General features: G+C 36.6%; 3 protein-coding genes across 27 annotated transcripts; 1 reads left to right on the forward strand and 2 right to left on the reverse strand.

The window, feature by feature from the left end:
* The first annotated feature begins 392 nt into the window (after positions 1–392).
* Positions 393–1,784, forward strand: LOC124404017 (3-hydroxyacyl-CoA dehydrogenase type-2). Its single transcript, XM_046877820.1, has 3 exons — positions 393–587; positions 803–967; positions 1,073–1,784. The coding sequence occupies exons 1-3, from the start codon at positions 579–581 to the stop codon at positions 1,664–1,666; spliced, it is 768 nt and encodes a 255-aa protein (XP_046733776.1). The 5' UTR covers positions 393–578; the 3' UTR covers positions 1,667–1,784.
* Positions 1,785–1,889: 105 nt separating this feature from the next.
* On the reverse strand, positions 1,890–10,830 carry LOC124404016 (protein nervous wreck). 3 transcript variants are annotated; one of them, XM_046877817.1, is made up of 22 exons: positions 10,700–10,829; positions 8,884–8,981; positions 8,079–8,124; positions 7,412–7,497; positions 7,170–7,314; positions 6,916–7,052; positions 6,646–6,709; positions 6,329–6,457; positions 6,100–6,222; positions 5,905–6,008; positions 5,680–5,824; positions 5,501–5,578; positions 5,364–5,415; positions 5,108–5,211; positions 4,813–4,972; positions 4,544–4,716; positions 4,137–4,446; positions 3,837–4,051; positions 3,629–3,728; positions 3,382–3,516; positions 3,049–3,080; positions 1,890–2,756 (listed from the first exon to the last, which is right to left on the reverse strand). In XM_046877817.1, the coding sequence occupies exons 1-22, from the start codon at positions 10,718–10,720 to the stop codon at positions 2,193–2,195; spliced, it is 3,021 nt and encodes a 1,006-aa protein (XP_046733773.1). In that variant the 5' UTR covers positions 10,721–10,829; the 3' UTR covers positions 1,890–2,192. The 3 variants fall into 3 exon arrangements, with proteins under 3 accessions (XP_046733773.1, XP_046733774.1, XP_046733775.1); XM_046877818.1 differs by lacking the exon at positions 8,079–8,124; XM_046877819.1 differs by lacking the exon at positions 3,049–3,080 and having other exon boundaries at positions 2,614–2,756; positions 10,700–10,830.
* An 805-nt stretch (positions 10,831–11,635) lies between these two features.
* Positions 11,636–16,818, reverse strand: LOC124404154 (BTB/POZ domain-containing protein 10). Of its 23 annotated transcripts, none has more exons than XM_046878073.1 (8): positions 16,792–16,818; positions 16,155–16,202; positions 15,098–15,223; positions 13,734–13,829; positions 13,194–13,331; positions 12,766–13,037; positions 12,305–12,502; positions 11,636–12,195 (listed from the first exon to the last, which is right to left on the reverse strand). In XM_046878073.1, exons 3-8 carry the CDS (start codon positions 15,211–15,213, stop codon positions 11,735–11,737), a joined length of 1,281 nt encoding a protein of 426 aa, XP_046734029.1. In that variant the 5' UTR covers positions 15,214–15,223; positions 16,155–16,202; positions 16,792–16,818; the 3' UTR covers positions 11,636–11,734. The 23 variants fall into 23 exon arrangements, with proteins under 23 accessions (XP_046734029.1, XP_046734035.1, XP_046734028.1 ...); XM_046878079.1 differs by having other exon boundaries at positions 16,134–16,202; positions 16,792–16,813; XM_046878072.1 differs by lacking the exon at positions 16,792–16,818 and adding an exon at positions 16,674–16,788.
* Between the last annotated feature and the right edge of the window lie 566 nt (positions 16,819–17,384).

Consider the following 17,384-nt stretch of genomic DNA (forward strand, 5'->3'; position numbering starts at 1 on the left):
AATCTATGCCTCGAGTAGTGAAATAACCTGAAAATTTCGTCTTATGAAAACATATTTCCTGATTCGATAGATAGATTCCACAGCGTCTCTATACATTATATAGAACATTACATGGCCGATATTTGCGGTTTCTGTTTCGTTATTTAATGGATATTACCAAAGAGTATAGGATATGCTCTTGATCCTATACTCTTTGGATATTACATGCCACATTGTATAACTATTCTGACTATGATTTAGATTTTCGTACTGTCTATCTCATTTCTGGCCAAGCCTGTAATTTAATAGTTGTCCAATTGTCTGTAAACTACATTCGTGTTTCTAGTCACCAGTGACTAGCTAATGGAGTATCGATTCTTCGAGATATATTGTATACAAAATATACAAATATCACACCGTTATCAGCTGCGTTTAATTGAAGGACACGTGGTTTGTAGATGTGGAAACACTTAAATCGCTCAATCACGTTTTGATAAGAACTGAATAATTATCTTCGGTGCAAACACAACGGTCTAGTTAAGAACCAGTATCATTCTGGCCCATTATTGTTAATCAAACTTTTTTACCGCAGCAAGAGGATGTTGAAGGTATAATAAATTTTAACCAAGTAAATCATGTCTGACCATTAGCATCAAATTCCAATTACTCGATGCTCGATTGTTGTAATAATCGTACATAAGAGTTCAATAGTTCAATAATCCATCACCTCTTCTCACTTTGTTCGAACTACTAACTTGACTGGGCACAGAAATCTGTAATTTCTTTCTGTGACAATCGAGTACTTTATCAATTGTCCCAACAGGGAGCTGTTGCTTTAGTGACTGGAGGGGGATCTGGCCTGGGGTTGGCGACGGTTCAAAGATTTGTGAAGCAAGGGTCAAAAGTTGTTATTGCTGATCTTGCCACATCTAACTCACGTGAGATCGCAGATCAGCTCGGACCATCTGTAGCATTTTCTCCGACTGATGTAAATTTTCAATTGAATCATAAGTTGATCTTCTAAAAATTATATTTTATATTACATTAGGCATGATCTTTATTGAAAATATTGAAATACACAACATGTTCGTAGGTAAGATCAGAGGAAGATGTCACGACGGCATTGAACTTGGCGAAGAAAAAGTTTGGTAAATTGGACGTGGTCGTAAATTGTGCTGGTATTGGTGTAGCTTTTAAAACATACAATTTTAATAAGAAGGCTGCACATCATTTGGATGATTTTGTAAATGTACTGATGGTCAATACTGTCGGAACATTCAACGTAATTCGATTGGCAGCCGCTCTGATCGGTGAGAATGAGCCTAACGAAGATGGGCAACGGGGAGTCATAGTGAACACATCCAGCATAGCAGCTTTCGATGGACAGATCGGCCAAGCTGCTTATGCAGCAAGTAAAGCTGCTGTGGCTGGCATGACTCTTCCCATTGCCAGAGATTTGTCAACTCAAGGTATTCGCGTTGTGACTATTGCACCTGGGTTATTCGATACGCCACTGTTACAATCAATCCCTCAGAAAGTGAGAGATTTTCTGGCAGCCACGGTACCCTTTCCACCAAGACTAGGAAATCCTGCCGAATATGCACAATTTGTAGAATCGGTTATCGAGAATCCAATGCTTAATGGCGAAGTCATAAGACTGGACGGAGCCTTGAGAATGCAGGCATAAAGTAAATGGCTTCTTCCTTTACTACAGGTTTTTTTATTATGTAGAATTAGTTATGTGAATAATTGTTATAAATAAATAAAGGTATCTGAGCTAGCAGCTCGAGACACACAGACATTGATTGAGGTATTCTGCTTTAAATAAGGAAAGCCACCACCCGTTCAATCCTAATCCCTCAAGAAGTTGAGACTCGTGAAGGTGTTCGGAAAATTATCTGAGAGCTATATTACAGGTATCGACAATTCTCTTTATTACTTGAAGTATGTATATTAATATCTTGTAAATATGTTGCAAAAATCGCAACTTACTTTTTAACTATTTTCACCTAGAGTATTAGCTAGCAAAAATTGTGTACATAATATTAACATAAAAATATTTAGTTACAGTATGATTAGTCTTTTTTTCCAAGAACCTCAGGAGAATTCCAAAATTCCAACAAGTGTTGAAATTTGTACTGATGATTTTTCGGAAGAGCCAATTTTTCTGTTAAGGCGGGACATTCTGTTGTTTCTCCGAGGCCAGGTCAATCCTAGGCATTAGATTCTTTCAAGTTTTGAAGTTTTTCTAATTGATCTGGTTGCAGTTCGTCTGGGATGCTCGCTCTTCCTCCAACAATTACCTTTTCTTGGACAATGTCTGGCATATCTGCCACTTGAGAATCAATTTCTGTGTCATGTGTCACCAAAGACTGTGAGTTTTCAGCAGTGCTGGGCCCAGATGTTGAATCTGCCTCGCTACCAGAGCTGCTGCTTACTGGAAAGGGTGCTGAATCAGCAGAGAAATCGTCGACGACAGACTTTTCATCACTTTCCTCTACTACCTCCACCTCGTCTCGTTGTACATCAACTTGTTCCTGAAGGTCACTTTCTACTGATTTTTTTACTGAATCTTTTGAAGATTTTTTAGCTTTGTCTTTTGTTTCCTCTGAAGCCTCGTCCCCATTACTAGGAAACGATCGCTCGATTTCTTCCATAGGTGTAGCTGCGGTAATAACTATCTGAGCTACACCCAGACCAAACTCATCAGTTTCTTGAGAGGACACTATCCTCTGAACTTCGACATCAGATTCTTGCTCTTGTTGATTCTCATCTTCCTATAATCCAAATTTAATTCATAATTTATAATGATATGTTAGACAGGTTTTATAGCTTTATGCTCAATTTCTTGACCGGAATAAGATTCCGTTGAGACATTCCCTCTAGTGTCTGGCATTGTACACATTCGTGTGCAAAATTGTTTTTAGTACTCTGACTTAATGAACATTTTGGTTCAACGTTATTTCTTAGCCAAGGTTCTAGTTATACATCGCTGGATGCTTCTCAACTTTTTTATTACTGGTGTAAAAATCTTACTTAGGAGTTATTTCAGTATAATTCTTGATTTACCTGAGGAACCGATTCATCAGTAACTTCCACAACTTGAGCAGCGAGAGAATATTTATTATTGAAAATGTAAACACATGAAAAATATCAGCTGTCACATGAATAAATAAAAAGAGAACGAGAGAGAAAATAAAACAATATTCTATGAACTTGCATAGCAAAAGAAAAGAGTAACCTATGTAAGTTATTTTATTGATAAAAATGATTATTTGAAAAATTTATTTCGTTGCAAAAACTGAAGAATTCTAGGACTTCAACTTTGGTACTTCAAGACATGCAGGATCCCAACGAAAAAAATCAACGTGCACTTGGCGTATTTTTCATTTTTGAAAGTACCTATTATTCCTGGTGGCTGGGTATCAACATCGTCTCCAAACTGTGACCCGTAATGGTCGTGTTGATTCTTAGATAATTTGATTGCAAAACCTTGTTGATCGCTCATCACTTGACTCGGCATATTTTCAGAAAACTCTACACAAACAGAGCGATGAGGAATAAAGGAATTTCATAGGTTTTTACTGTAGGATAAATGTGACTGTCATCTTTGTTAGACTTTCTCTTAGTAAATTACATTTGTTATTACCAGGTGGAATAGGCTGAGTGATGTCGTCGGATAACAAGAATTCCGGTATTTCAGGTGGTGTAAATACAGGCGGTGCTGAACTTGGCGGTGTGTTGTCCTCCTGGGATACAATCAAAATGATTTCACTATTTCTATGAATTTTCTGTCATATCTTATTCTAGATTGGTCTCAAAATTTGGTATCAAATCGGATCCTACTCAAAGTTTACCTGCGGTGTCAAGGGTGATCCATCAGCGGCACACGGTTCGACTATTAGAGATGGGAAAATGCCACATTGGCCACGTAGTTCTCCTTCCCACCAGCCATCATCGACATCGTGTGGTTCTTTTCTTAAAACTCGCATCACATCTCCTTCCATAAAACTGAGTTCTTCAGCAGAGTTGGCATCATAATCGTACAACGCTATGCAGTACTGTGATGTACCTGGAATGCATTTTAAATTTATCATTGCTCCACTAATATCACAATCCAAGTCAAGAATGTTTAATGAATGTCATAAATTAATTACCATTCATGTGAGTTTCTATGACAGTGTTTTCCGTTGTGTCCTGTAAATTCATGTCAGGGTCGACAGCGTCATGGTCGTCAATGGTATAATCTACTGAGGAGAATGAGATTTGCTGAACAAGAGTTCCAGGTCCTTGTGAACTTAAACCAGATGTAGTGTCTACATCTCTTTCGACGTCCAGATAATTCTGAGGCACAAATCCCTCTTCACCACGATAGTTTCGTGCTCGAAGCCATCCATCTCCATCACCCTCACCGACAACGTCGAGTTGCTCACTTTCAACAATCGAAAGTTCATCAGGGTTTTGTGCCTATGTGAAAATCAGTTTTTTATGCACCCATAATTCCACCATCTTGATCCTTAGTGAGTCTTTATTAATTTACACTTCCGAGTACGAATATACTGACTGTGTATGAATAAAGTGCTGTGCATTTGTATATTTGCTGGTCAGAAGCCACCTCTGATGACTCTTGCGCTTGATTTGCATCAGTTTTGTCATCGTCATCCCAGTCGACTGTAGTTGCGTCATCCCAACCAGCAGTGAGTTGCTCTATTCGTTGCTGTTCTTGTTCCAACATTGCTACAAAAAATTTTTTTTGAGTAATCAGCAATGAATAAAGTAACAAATAAAAACTTAGTAATCAACGATTATGAACAATTTGTTTGTGCCGTTTACCATCAACTTCTGTACTGTCGTGCCTTTGCCTATCTAACTCTTCTGCATTCTCTTCAGATTGTTCTATGGTGCCATGATTTGTGCCTGGCCTTTCAACTGTTGTGAGATCACTGCCAGCGTCTCCATCACTGTCGTAGAACGAATCTGAGGATGGATGTTCCTGAAAATATTCTTATTCTCCACATTGTCTCACTTGACGTTCTTGAATATAAGGTGAGAAGGAATAAAAGCAAACTTATAAACTTTTGATAGTAATTTTTGTTGCATTAAGCACAAAATAATTGCTGATGCGTACCGCTACTCCAGATGCATCCGTGCGAACTGAAAGAGAGCTGGCCGAACGCGGCATATCTTGCACACTCAATGTTTCTGCTTCTTGTAACAATTCGTCGACGTTGACTATAACAAATTAATACTTTTGAATACAAGGGAAAATTTGTATTGAATACATCTTGTTGAATGTATGTGAAACAAAGAACTTTTTGCTTTCAAATGGCCCGAAGAAGATTATTCTCGTGGGCGAAATATACATTCTTTATTACTTAACTCACCTCCACCGTTGCGAAGACAATCAAGCCGCGCTTCAGCCTTCATCTTTGCAGTCTGCACGATAAAAATTAACAATATTATGATAAGTTGTAGAAAACAAGTTCACAGTTGCAATTGTATGAGTTGTGTGAAAACGTACTTCAGAGCGTCTGATAGTCTGTTTCAATTCATCCATCTTTGTGTCCAGATCAGGTCCATTTGGATCATTAGGATCCGACTGCAATTGAAAATGTGTTAAATTGATGAACACATAAATTTCACAAATTCTATCCTCACGTTATAAATGGTAAAAAATTTCAAATTGTATTGAAGGTTCACCTTTTGTCCAGATTCTTTTAGCTGTTGTACAACTTGCAACTTTCTAGTAGCTTCTCTTATAGTATTCCCTTCTCTGGCCATTCTTGTTGCCCATCGCCGGGCTTCTTTTCCTAATGTTAATGACGCCGAATGGTCTGCGGTCACTCTGAACATGACAGATTTTATTACTGTCTAACTGATCGTGGCCATATAGAGTAGGATTGTGAATCATATAAAGTCTCTTACCTGTTGACTGGGTCACTATCGCAAGGTTCAAATTCATATTGTATATGTTGTTTCAATACTGGATAGTACAGATAACAGCATTGTAAGTTATACTCCCTGGTGAGCTGTGAAATCAAAATATCTTAAGCAATTCTTGAACCAAACTTCGAGTAAATACATAGTATAGTATTTTAAATTTTTAGAAAATAGTAGCACCTGTTGAGCTTGATCACGGATTTTACCGAAACTGTTTTGTGTGGCTAAGCATGTGAGGAGTTCTGTGCGGCCCATGAGTGTTAGGTATTCAGCTACCTTGTCATAAACACCTTGTTCTAAGAACTGTAATTAATTATGATTAATCAAACAATATGAAGTGGATAGAACAGAAATGGGACCTCAAGTAGAACAATGACCTTAATGCAATATTCATATTTATTGAATATACCTGCATCGTTGTCTGCAAGTCCACTACAAAGTATCTATTTTGATGAGCGTTAGCAGCAGCGAGACTAAGTAGATAATCATTACGTGCTCCAGTAGATTTCTCCTCCAAAGCATCCCGCTTTGAACTGACCTACGTTGGCAGATATACAGGGACATTGATTATTCTGAATCACCTTGGAGTAACGTATAAAAATGTATTAGAGAAATGAAAACAAGAAAAATTGTTTAAAATTGAACATGGCACCTGAAAAAATTATTTTTACATCATACTTTTGGCTACATCTGTTATAACTATTTTTAAATTTACACATCGGTTACCTTGGCACTATTTTTTTGCAGTGATGTTATTGACTGGAAAAAAGATCCTTTCTTTTTCTTGAGCCTGGAATGATGTGTAATACAAATTAAAATTTACGAATGTATAGATAGACATTGCTTATGTAACAAAGCCTATCTAAGATCGTTGAAATGAGAAAAGGCGACATGAATTAGAGTGAATCGTGAGTATAAAATTTGCGATACCTTCTATTTGAGTTTTGAAATATGTATTGCAAGATGTATAGTTTTGAATAAAATTTCTTCACCTACTTTTCTTCGATATCTTTGGCTTTGTCGCGGACATCGTGAGCACTGTGCTCTTCGTCAAAGTAAAACTTTTTTGTCTTATCAACATCTTGCACGCAAGTTTGAAGCTCTTTTTGTACCATCATCAATTGGTCGATAGCCTGAAACGAGTGATTCAGTTGCGTATAATTTGCGTCGCGAATAACGTGCTTCGGAAGTATCGATACGTTGCAAATCATTCCTGAGCCTTGCCAGGAGCATATCATATTTCATCATACCTTTTTAGAAATTTGAACTTTGTGCAACTTCAAACTCTTTGCATCGTCGGCAATTTGCTGTTGAAAGACTTCGACTGCTGCCAAACGTGCTCTAGCTAGTTTCTCGTTTTCCTCCAATACAGTTCTCCAAACATTCCACATGTTCCTATGAATCATTGAAAATTACTTCGCAATGTTGAAGTGCAACGTTATAAATTTTTTTTTTTTTCCAAAAACATGTGAATGAGAATAAATATAATTACCATTTTTCATCCCCACCCTCAATTTTGATATCAGGTATATTTGGAATCTTTTTATTCAAGTATGCGGAAGATATTTTAAGTAACGCCTGAAAAACAATTCGAAATCTGAGTCACTATGACACACCTGCTGTATGTGCGGAAACACATAAACTATTTCATGGCAACGATGTTTGTCTGAAAAAAAATCTCATATATCTTCTCTTCTTTTTTAGAATAGAACAGTTATATGTTGAGAAATAAAACGCATACCTATGTAAATGACTCTTATAAATCACATCACAAAGACGAGGAAATACATACGATATCACCCTTGGATTTGAATAAAAATTCACCTCACAATGTGAAGAAAAAAACTATCAATGGTACATAGGAACGTTGATCATTTAATACCCAGAATTTGTGGAACAGAGTGTGTTGAAGTGATAAAATAGTATGCAAATGTAGAGATAAAGTTGGAACATGGATAGCGTAATATAAGATTCAGTATATAATATATTAACGGACACATTTTCATACATAGTCGGATCGAATGGGGATGCTACCCATTCATAAATTAGGAACCAAGTATATGAAAGAAGGAACGTAAACCGGGAATTACAACAGAAACAGGCAGATCGATGATTGAGTAATTATTAATAACTATACTACAATGGTAACTGAAACTCACCTCAGAATAGGACTTTTCGATTGCAGATTTCTTAATCGTGAAATTTCTGTACAATTAAATATTAATTGAATATTTTAATTATAATGAAGATGTACAAATTGATAAAGCTATATATCGTTACAGTAATATATGCATAATGTATAAAAAAAACGAAACAAAAATTCCGGTAGTAATTTCAAAACGCAAGATATTCCATCCATAGGTACTTATGTACAATATTATTTTGTACAAAATATGAAATTCGTTCAAATCTATACAACGTAATGAATAATTATTTTTCTTACACTATACACAGGTATGTATATATCTAGTATAATGATACATGCGCTTTGAAAATAGACAGATTCTCGTGTGAATCTAAATATATTAAATAAAAAAAAAAATTTTTATGTCAGAAGCGTTCATCTCGTTTTATTATGACTGATGGCACGGTCTTTGGCATTTTATTCTAATCGATCAGAAATCAATTCTGATGATGAAATCTAAAGGATATTATGCTTTATACGTATCACGTTATCGCATTACCTTGATAAGTTTCAAATCAAGCAACGCTTCAGATAGTATCAAATGTGATTGATAGGGTAATATAATAACGTTCAATAATGTACATTTAGTTTATTTATAGCCATCAGCCATAACAAGTGAATATTGAGCGGCAAAAAATAAAAATCAATCAATTTAAAAACAAAACTCCGATAAAATACCGTAATAATGAACTCCTAAAATTTCTGCGAGCGAACAAAAAAACACTGGGCGTGTAGAGTATGTATGACGCAGTGTTATGTCTAATTGTAATCAATCTCACCGTATATCCTCCAGCAAATCGCATTCATGTTGATTTTTTGCCTGCAGTTTCGCTGCCTGTTCGGTATGCAAGTTTTTCAAAAACTTTGCATAGTTTCCCTGTATGAAAAAATTTAATAGATTTCTTTAAAACCGCAATTACTCTGCAGTTATAATTGGTATGCGATTGAAATACACGTCAATCACGACCTTGCCCTTTTCACTTTACATACTTAAACCGTACGAACTGCATTGCGAGAGTACCTACAGTCGAATTTTCAGAACAAAAGTATGTTCTGTTTATAATAGTTTATTAAATTTCATACATTCTTAAAGGTGAGAAGTAACGATTTTTCCCAAACATGAAGCGTTATACGGTAACGTTTCTAACTTCATACTCATAACTTATAATAGTGGGGCAATCACTGATTCTTTACTTATCGCGACGATATTATGCGGACAGTCATTTGCTAAATTTTAAGTTTTACCATTCCTTCAATTTATACTTAAGTACCGGTTTACGCTTACATAACGATATCATGAAACCATTACAATTTATATGTAATATATATGAATCCGGAAGAGTATATATATATATATATATATATATATATATATATATACTATACGGGTATATATAGTATATATATACTCTTCCGAATTCACGGCGCACGCCTCACGTAATCAATGATATTATATGATTTCAAAATATATACGATTCCACTTTTCTTTTTTAACATGATTCAATATTCAGCACTAAAGTAGTGTATTACGGAAAATAAGGTTCACCGATTTGAACTTTGACATAGAATAATTTGAAAACTGCAGCGGTACAGTGTGCGGGAAATGATTATTTATGCAACAAAAAGAATTGAGTAACATCAGCGTGACATGCCTATTTATTCATAAGTACCAAAGCGTAGATTGTATATGTATATGTAGGTTTATATTCACATAATATACATAATTGCATTAAATTTTCCTTATACTCTTCACCTTGAGAAAAAGCTCTGACGTGAATCGAGGAAGCGGGTAATGCCTGCGAGGTTTTTTTTTACCAGCTATAAGACTGCTCGTCTTACTTGTGTAATTAGGGATGAAGGGTGAGATTAAAGTCGACGAAGCAAACGTAGGATTTCGGAGATAACTGCGATTCGTGAAAAACGTTTGAACGACCATTTTTTCATTCAAGAATGAAGCCTCACTGCCTCAAACGTGCAGTAGGTCATCATTTGTAGTAGATATTTACTACATATCTACCATGTACAGCCGAAGCCGATCATGTATTGCGAATAATATTGTAAATGCGATCCATATCACACCCACATTATGATTGATGACGGATGTATTCATGACTGAAGATCGTTCCGCGACAGTTGCGATAATTTGAATTTGAATATCGAGCATCCAGTTCAATCTTCGATTCGTTGCGAAGTGTGTTAAATATAATAATTACGCGCGAGAGATTGAATGCTTAAATATTGCGAGAATGAACCAACCCGGAAAATAAGAGGTGAAAACGAAAATACGAGTATAGATTCGTGTAAAATTTAGCGGAGGTAAAAGACCCGGGCATTGATTTTCCCGCTTAGTGTGTTCGTGGTATCAATTTTATATTTGGTACCCGGAATCAATAAGGCAGGTCGGAAACCCCCGTGTATAATATTGTATTCGATAATACAGTTGATATGTAAAAGTAAACAGTAAAGTTGACCGCGGTTCATGGGGCGAGGGGGATGAAATGTTTAATTAATAAATCCAGTCTCCGGCACCGCGAATTCGAGGGTATATCAAGCTTCTGTTATCGGTCGCATTTCAATCGGCGATGATGCACTTACTTTTCTTGGGGGCGGCTGCATGCTGAACACACTTGGCTGCTGCAGCCTCGCCACTAAGTACTGTAATTTTTTGGAAATGCCTTCACTGGTTACCAACCCGTATACTACTGCTCTCTTGCCCTCGTCTCAACCTATTTATTGATCGAACCGACGCTTGCGCCCGGAGGTGTGTTTTCCTCGGTCCACGACATACGCGCGAGACCATCAACCCGCCTGCTCTTCTTCTCCTTTTTACTCTCTATCACGAGATACCTTCTCTATTTTCTTCTCTCCTCTTTCTATGCCGCTTGCACTCCGAATAAATGAGTAAATAAATGGGAAAACGGATTCAAAAATAATCGGAAATAGAAATAATTATGTACCACTAAGCGGGGGTGATAATTTGAACGCCCCGCAATTAATAATCGGATGAATAGTGTAATTAAGACAAAGAGAGAGAAAACAAGCGTGAAAAATTTAAGATGTTATTTTTTCACTCCAATAATTATGCAACGCGTTCGGATATAATATCGATAATATATAGTACGACTCGTTTTAAGGTCATGCTACATTTTTCGCACACAGTTCGATTATAGGAAATGAGTAAGGATACTACGCGCTCGTACGCATGATTAGACTGTTCCGTTTGCGAACGCTCATTTGTGCGTAAATTATCATCTATTATAAGATATCGAAAGATTGATCGCTGACTGATCCCAAGGTCCGTCTATTTTTGCACAAAGAACCCTTGCGTGAATTCGAACCACGATTTTCAGATCCAGTCATTTTCCACCTACGCCTAAACATGACAGGGAACGTAAACGTTTCTAACATTTTTCAAAGTTCAAACTGTTGTGGCTAATCTCTATCGTCCGTTGATTTTCACTCGCAAATTTGCTTCTTATTATAAGTAAAGCTAGGTTGGGTATCGAGAAAGAAAATGATTAAGCGGGTCAGTATGTTGTTTGCAAATTTTATTAAATATATTTCAAAGTGTATAAACAGGTATAGATAATGTGTCAGATATCTTCTTACTGATATAATTAGGTATATCATTTAAGAGGTGTCGTCGGGCAATAATTGGTTGAGATCCGAGTCCGCCGGTAATCCAACGGCTCCTTCAGCGTCAGTATCAATGCCCATGGGATTAGCTGCTAATGGTTGAGGTATAGGATCCATACCGATCGCCGTTATAGGATTTTCTCCAGCATCCAGTACAGGATCTGCTGTAGCCTCGGCAAGATTTGTTACAGACTTAGATTTCAAGCATTGAAAATCGACGTGACGGCTCTTGGCTTCCTCTTTCTCCCAGGACATGTGAATGAAAGGACGTTGGACGTAATTATATATAACTTCCGCACGGCCGTCCGCTCTTTTCTTCACTTTCTCCTTGTACGTTGGGTATCCCTCGATCCCCAAGCGTATTTTTTTCAGTCCTCGTTCCTTCATCACTTGTTTCGCCACATCTCGATTTTCTATGTATTTAAAAAATCGGTACATCGCCGTGCTGTTCACCGCTACGAAAGAAAACGATTCGTTGTATTAAAAAGTAAGGCGCTTCGGGATTTCATGAAAACATGGTGTGAATGGCGAAGTGTGCGTATTTTATACCAAATCAATTATTACTTTGTGAGTATTCCTCGCCCATTTGGGGGGGATATTCTTCATCCCAGTCTACGACGTCATCTTCCAGTAAGACTACGACGTGGCATTCTCTGTCTCCCCTTTGCGCACTGTTAACCATTAGTGGTAATATCAAGTCTTCAAGAAAAACTTCAAACTGGCAGCGAGCTCCTTCATTAGACAATTCATGAAGCAATCCCCCTGTAACACATTTCAGTTGATATTTCGATGCAGGTAAAAATTGTTTCTCCAAGATTTGTAGAATTTAGATACTAAGCTACCACAACGTATTAATTTCTCTTAAGAATTATTTGACTTTTATAAAGTCAATGAGACGTTTTATAAGTGGATATTTTACGTTTTTGGAAACTTGTTTGCATCAGTAAAAAAAATCCAATTGTATATCACTGCATTACAGAGATTGTAGTCTGCTTTTAAGCTGCGCTGTGAAGTTCAAAACTTACGCAAATTTTGGCATTTAACTGTGTTGGCATCAAACGGTACCAGAAGATAATCGCAAGCTTCGTGAAGCTCTTGTACAGTAACGGTAGGAGGGCAGCGAATTACGCCTTCTTTATAGTACTCCAAAATGGCTCTGAACACCATGGCAGAAATTCCATCCGCAAGTTCGTGTTCACCTCTTTCATTTGGCAGAGCAAATTCGATGCCCGAACTGAACATACGGCCCAGCATCGTATTTGGATAGGCAGTAAACAATGCCGGATCTAGAATGAATCTATAAAGCATTCAACAGTCATTATAATGTTGTGCATTCTGCAGTTGATTTTTTCCGATTGAGACACAAATATTAATTTCTCATATAATTCATGAACATATCATATGACTAGGATTGCAATTCTTCAATAAACTAACATTGAATCTTATCTATTACCTAGTATTATCAACAATAAGCGTTATCCGCTCGTCACTGGCTGGTGCACCACTCATGCCGGATGCAACTCCCGGCGCTGATACTTTATCATGAGTTTGGTTGTGCTGAGGTTTGGTTAACCCGACTGATGGACGCATTCTGTAACAGTAGAGTATAGAAGGATTGCTCAATACTAAGCATGTATATTATTGGCAATGACACATAGCAGAATGGCTTTTGCGTGACCCCTTTACTTTGGAAATTTGGTAGGTAAATGAAATTTGAGAGAAGATATCGTAGCAATTGACGCTTGTAAACATACCTGACGTACTACCAGCTGTTGGTCTCACCTAGTTCCTCGGAACCTTATCCTCGAAGATGAAAAACTTTACAGTGGCAACAGTAAGAGTAGATAGATCAAATGATTATCAAAACTGAGTTCGATTGCGAGTGATTACTTTTTATATTGACAACACTTTACAAGTAATTGACAGATATTATCATCGTTCAAGCTAGACCAACTACTGTTTTCATTCTTTACCTTTTATCTATTTCACTTACGTGCTTTGTCTTTCTGGATTGAGGGAACGACAGTGCTGGTCGTTGCTTCCATCCCGCTGTACCAGACAAGGTTTTGGTTTGGTTGAGCCACCACAACTACATGCAAAACAACCATATTTTCTTACTAATCGTCTACTAATATCAAGCAATCCAAGGACTACCAGTACCTGGTTATTTAACACGAGAGAATACTAAGAGAAACTTTCTAAAAATAAGCATACAGTCAACAACTTATAATCAAGATAATGTCACAACGTAATGTGACAACAACGAATGACAACACGTTTGAAATAATATCAAAAACAATCACTATTACATAATTGTGAAGTTTCGACGACCGGTTCATCAAACTAGTACATTTGATTAAATGTCGGATGTTCCGCTTTTCCTAAACTCGCTACCTGAAACCAGCATAGAGTAAACTGCATGACAAGGAAACCGAACTGTTTCCAACTCTCAGGGCCTTATGGTGCAAATTATGGACAAATGGATGATAATGGAATAGAAAAATAATAATGAAATGTTATTCAGACCACCTAAAGCGCATGAAGCTAATTTTTGAATGTATTTTTTAATATCTATTGTGTGGGAAGGTAATAAAATTTGTGTCGATACCAAGAATCAGAGACAAGCCACAAGAAGTATTTGTACCTGAAATTGTAATGTTTTATAAAGTTAAACTTACATTTATACTGTTCGATAATGGTTGATAAAAACAACCATGCATCGATGTTTACAACGTTTTGCCCAGATTCCCATAATCATTTTCTGATCCGCTGCAGAATATTTCTATCAAATTTCAAGATGGCTTTGTTAAATAATTTGACCTATTCTACCACTTGATGACCATTTTTTTATGATGGCTGTGCCAAGAATAAATTCTGCTACTCGTTATAACGTCAAGCAAATCTCAGTACATATTCGTTTGCAAATCCATTCAAACAAGTCATCAAGACTCTATTTTAATCTGATCTTGCTAATATACATCAGAAAACAATCAGACATTCAATTATTTTCTACAGCTAATAGCGTGCTTAATGTTATTCACTTGCTCGTTTCTACCATAGACACATTATTCTCGTTCAGAACAGGACCGATTATAATAGATAATTTATATTCATTCTAAACAAATAGCATACGAACATGCAGAGAATTCTAAAGCTACAATTAAACTAGTATCCTCTATTTTAAATAATAACATCAATATTCAACTACAAGTACAATATTTTCTTCATAAATAAACATTTCCTTCACGATCTCACGTCGTATTAAGAGAACAATTTACAGTTTAGGCAATTTTCATACGTTTACTACATCGTATCATTATTCAGACCGTTTATCTTTAGTATCAGAATCCAACCTACCCAAATCTGTTCTTGTATACGCGGTGGCGACCGCGGTTATCCGTTTCCTTGTAGTCTGTCTCTGTATCGCTGCTACTATCTTGCACATAATTTAAACGATCTCCAGGATTTGACATGTCAGGCCAGCTGGTAAAATGTTGAAAGAAAAAAAAATCAGAAAAATATTCATTAATTATTGAATGTAGAATACTTTAATTTTTTTACAATAAAAAGCTACACGACTAGGTGATCTGAATCAAGACGGCAAATTTTATTTTGTATGATTTGCAAGTGGGATGAGAAATTTACAGTTTAGAAAAATCTTACAGTGAAATTGATGTTTCATCCATTGAAAAACAGGTATGAAAAAAGGATTCCAAGGTGACCTTGTCAATTTAGCAATGAAATAAAAAGTAAACAACTAGGCGTTTATTTAGTCGCCTTGAACACTTTGTAGAAATATTCTTCTATTAAAAATTTCAACGTTTGATAAACGATTATATATGGTGCATGAAAAGTTTAGACAACGTTATGCTTTCAAGTCAAACTTGACTGCGGTAATAATAAGAGATTACAGAGGCTGTGGCGTTTTGAGTCTGAAAATAAATTGAAGTAAGTTCATTTGCCAAAAGTAATCACGCATCATCATACCTGCATACGTATATTCAAGACTTTATATTAATAGATCTCACGATCATTATAAAGGTAATAAAATGTTATACAATACTTCAATCGGCTACAAAGAAGCATGCCTTCTGTATGACGCAGTTGTATTATTGATAAATGAGATGACGACTCGTACAATTAACAACTTATAAATAAATGTAAAACGTGCCACTCCCTATTCTTTTCTTTCTGACTGAGTAATGTCAATTGTTTTATTCACCTTGTTTGGAAATCTGATGAAGAGAAATAAGGAAAATATGTTGACAAGAACATAGATCCATAAATTTTTGTTGGAATCCCTTGAATAGAACAGTAGCTAGTATTGTCACGACTACGGATTTTAGTTACTGAGAAATACTAGAGGGCTGGTTGTTGTGAATAATGTACTTACGAATGATAAAATGGTAAATACCACTCTATTTTCTCCAATAGCCACTTTAATGAGGAGCAAATTTGAACGCTGCAAAAGTAAAACCTAACCTGTCTAGTTTTTTTTACAGTAAATCGCATTCCAAACCAACGGTTAATACCCTTAGTGGTTGTCTGATATTTCTTAATTACCTGATAGACTAGGCCATTGGTTATGGTTCTTTTTTGCAATAACTTTATTCTTGTTTGTTCTACGGATCCCGAAACTTCGACAGACAAAGGTACGTATGTTTGGAAGGAAAAACAGAAACAATTACTAGCTGTAACTAATTTCGTGTTTTTTTCTTGTGTTTTTTCTTTCTTCTCTTTTCTTATAGTTTCCTCATTACGAACAAAACGCACAGGTAGTATGATAGTTAATATCTCGATCAAATTTACGATATTATCTTTTCTTTCTTTCTTTCAACTAAGTCTGTCACTCTTAATAAATATAAGATATTCTCGTGTCATATGAATCTCTTAAATCGAACTTACGGCACTCTTTCGGCCCGTATTGACGTACCAATGATTATTTTAACGACAGTTTACTGGCTCAAAAAGACAACATGGTATTAACATTTGATTTGAAACTGTCAAAGAACTCCCCGTTAGCAACGAAGGACTTATTTCACGGTCTACACCGGACGGGGTCCAGTGGTTGGTCAGAAGAGATCCCTCAGGCTGAAACTTGGAGCATATACTACTGGAGGGAGCTATCCAACCATCGACCTCGCGGAAAATACAGCCCAAGTGACGATAGAGAAATATATGTATTAGGGTCATTCTGTCTCTCTCACTCTGCGTCTCATTGGCTGAGAGAAAAATATCGGCCAATCAGGTGTAGCGCGAGAGAGACAGAATGACCAGCATACACCTTTCTCTTCTTTCTCTCTCTCTCTCTCTCACTCCTCACTAGACTTTCTGTACACGCGAAGGAAGTGATGCCACCTCCAGTATTATATGCTGAAAGGACTTAAATCAGACCGACGCGCAGTCGCGGGGATTTCTCGAAGCTGGGCAAGGATGACGATGCCGCCTCTATAACTTAAATTATGCAGTGTATGTATTTTCTGAATTAAAAAGAATAAATCCTAGGTACATGGATGCGTGCCGACGTTGTCGAATCAGTTCGATGGTAAGCCGTACTGTAAAAATGAAAGTTCATCGAAATGTGAAATTGATTATGATTTCGGTCAATAAACCCTCCACGCATCAATCGATAGCGTTAAAATTT

This window comes from Diprion similis, chromosome 3 (assembly GCF_021155765.1).
Source record: "Diprion similis isolate iyDipSimi1 chromosome 3, iyDipSimi1.1, whole genome shotgun sequence".
In the NCBI taxonomy this organism is placed as follows: Eukaryota; Metazoa; Arthropoda; class Insecta; order Hymenoptera; family Diprionidae; genus Diprion; species Diprion similis.

What these genes read in the sequence shown, in the direction of transcription:
- LOC124404017 (XM_046877820.1), top strand. An exon ending in TAGCATTTTCTCCGACTGAT is followed by an intron (nt 968 to 1,072) that starts GTAAATTTTCAA and finishes ACATGTTCGTAG; the next exon opens with GTAAGATCAGAGGAAGATGT.
- LOC124404016 (XM_046877817.1), bottom strand. Translation starts at nt 10,720, where the DNA reads ATGCAGCCGCCCCCAAGAAAA. An exon ending in GCCAAAGATATCGAAGAAAA is followed by an intron (nt 6,710 to 6,915) that starts GTAGGTGAAGAA and finishes ACATCATTCCAG; the next exon opens with GCTCAAGAAAAAGAAAGGAT. An exon ending in ACTTGCAGACAACGATGCAG is followed by an intron (nt 6,223 to 6,328) that starts GTATATTCAATA and finishes AATTAATTACAG; the next exon opens with TTCTTAGAACAAGGTGTTTA.
- LOC124404154 (XM_046878057.1), bottom strand. Translation starts at nt 16,252, where the DNA reads ATGCGATTTACTGTAAAAAAAACTAGACAGGTTAGGTTTTACTTTTGC. An exon ending in TATTTACCATTTTATCATTC is followed by an intron (nt 15,224 to 16,133) that starts GTAAGTACATTA and finishes ACATTTTACCAG; the next exon opens with CTGGCCTGACATGTCAAATC. An exon ending in GGGCGAGGAATACTCACAAA is followed by an intron (nt 12,196 to 12,304) that starts GTAATAATTGAT and finishes TTTCTTTCGTAG; the next exon opens with CGGTGAACAGCACGGCGATG.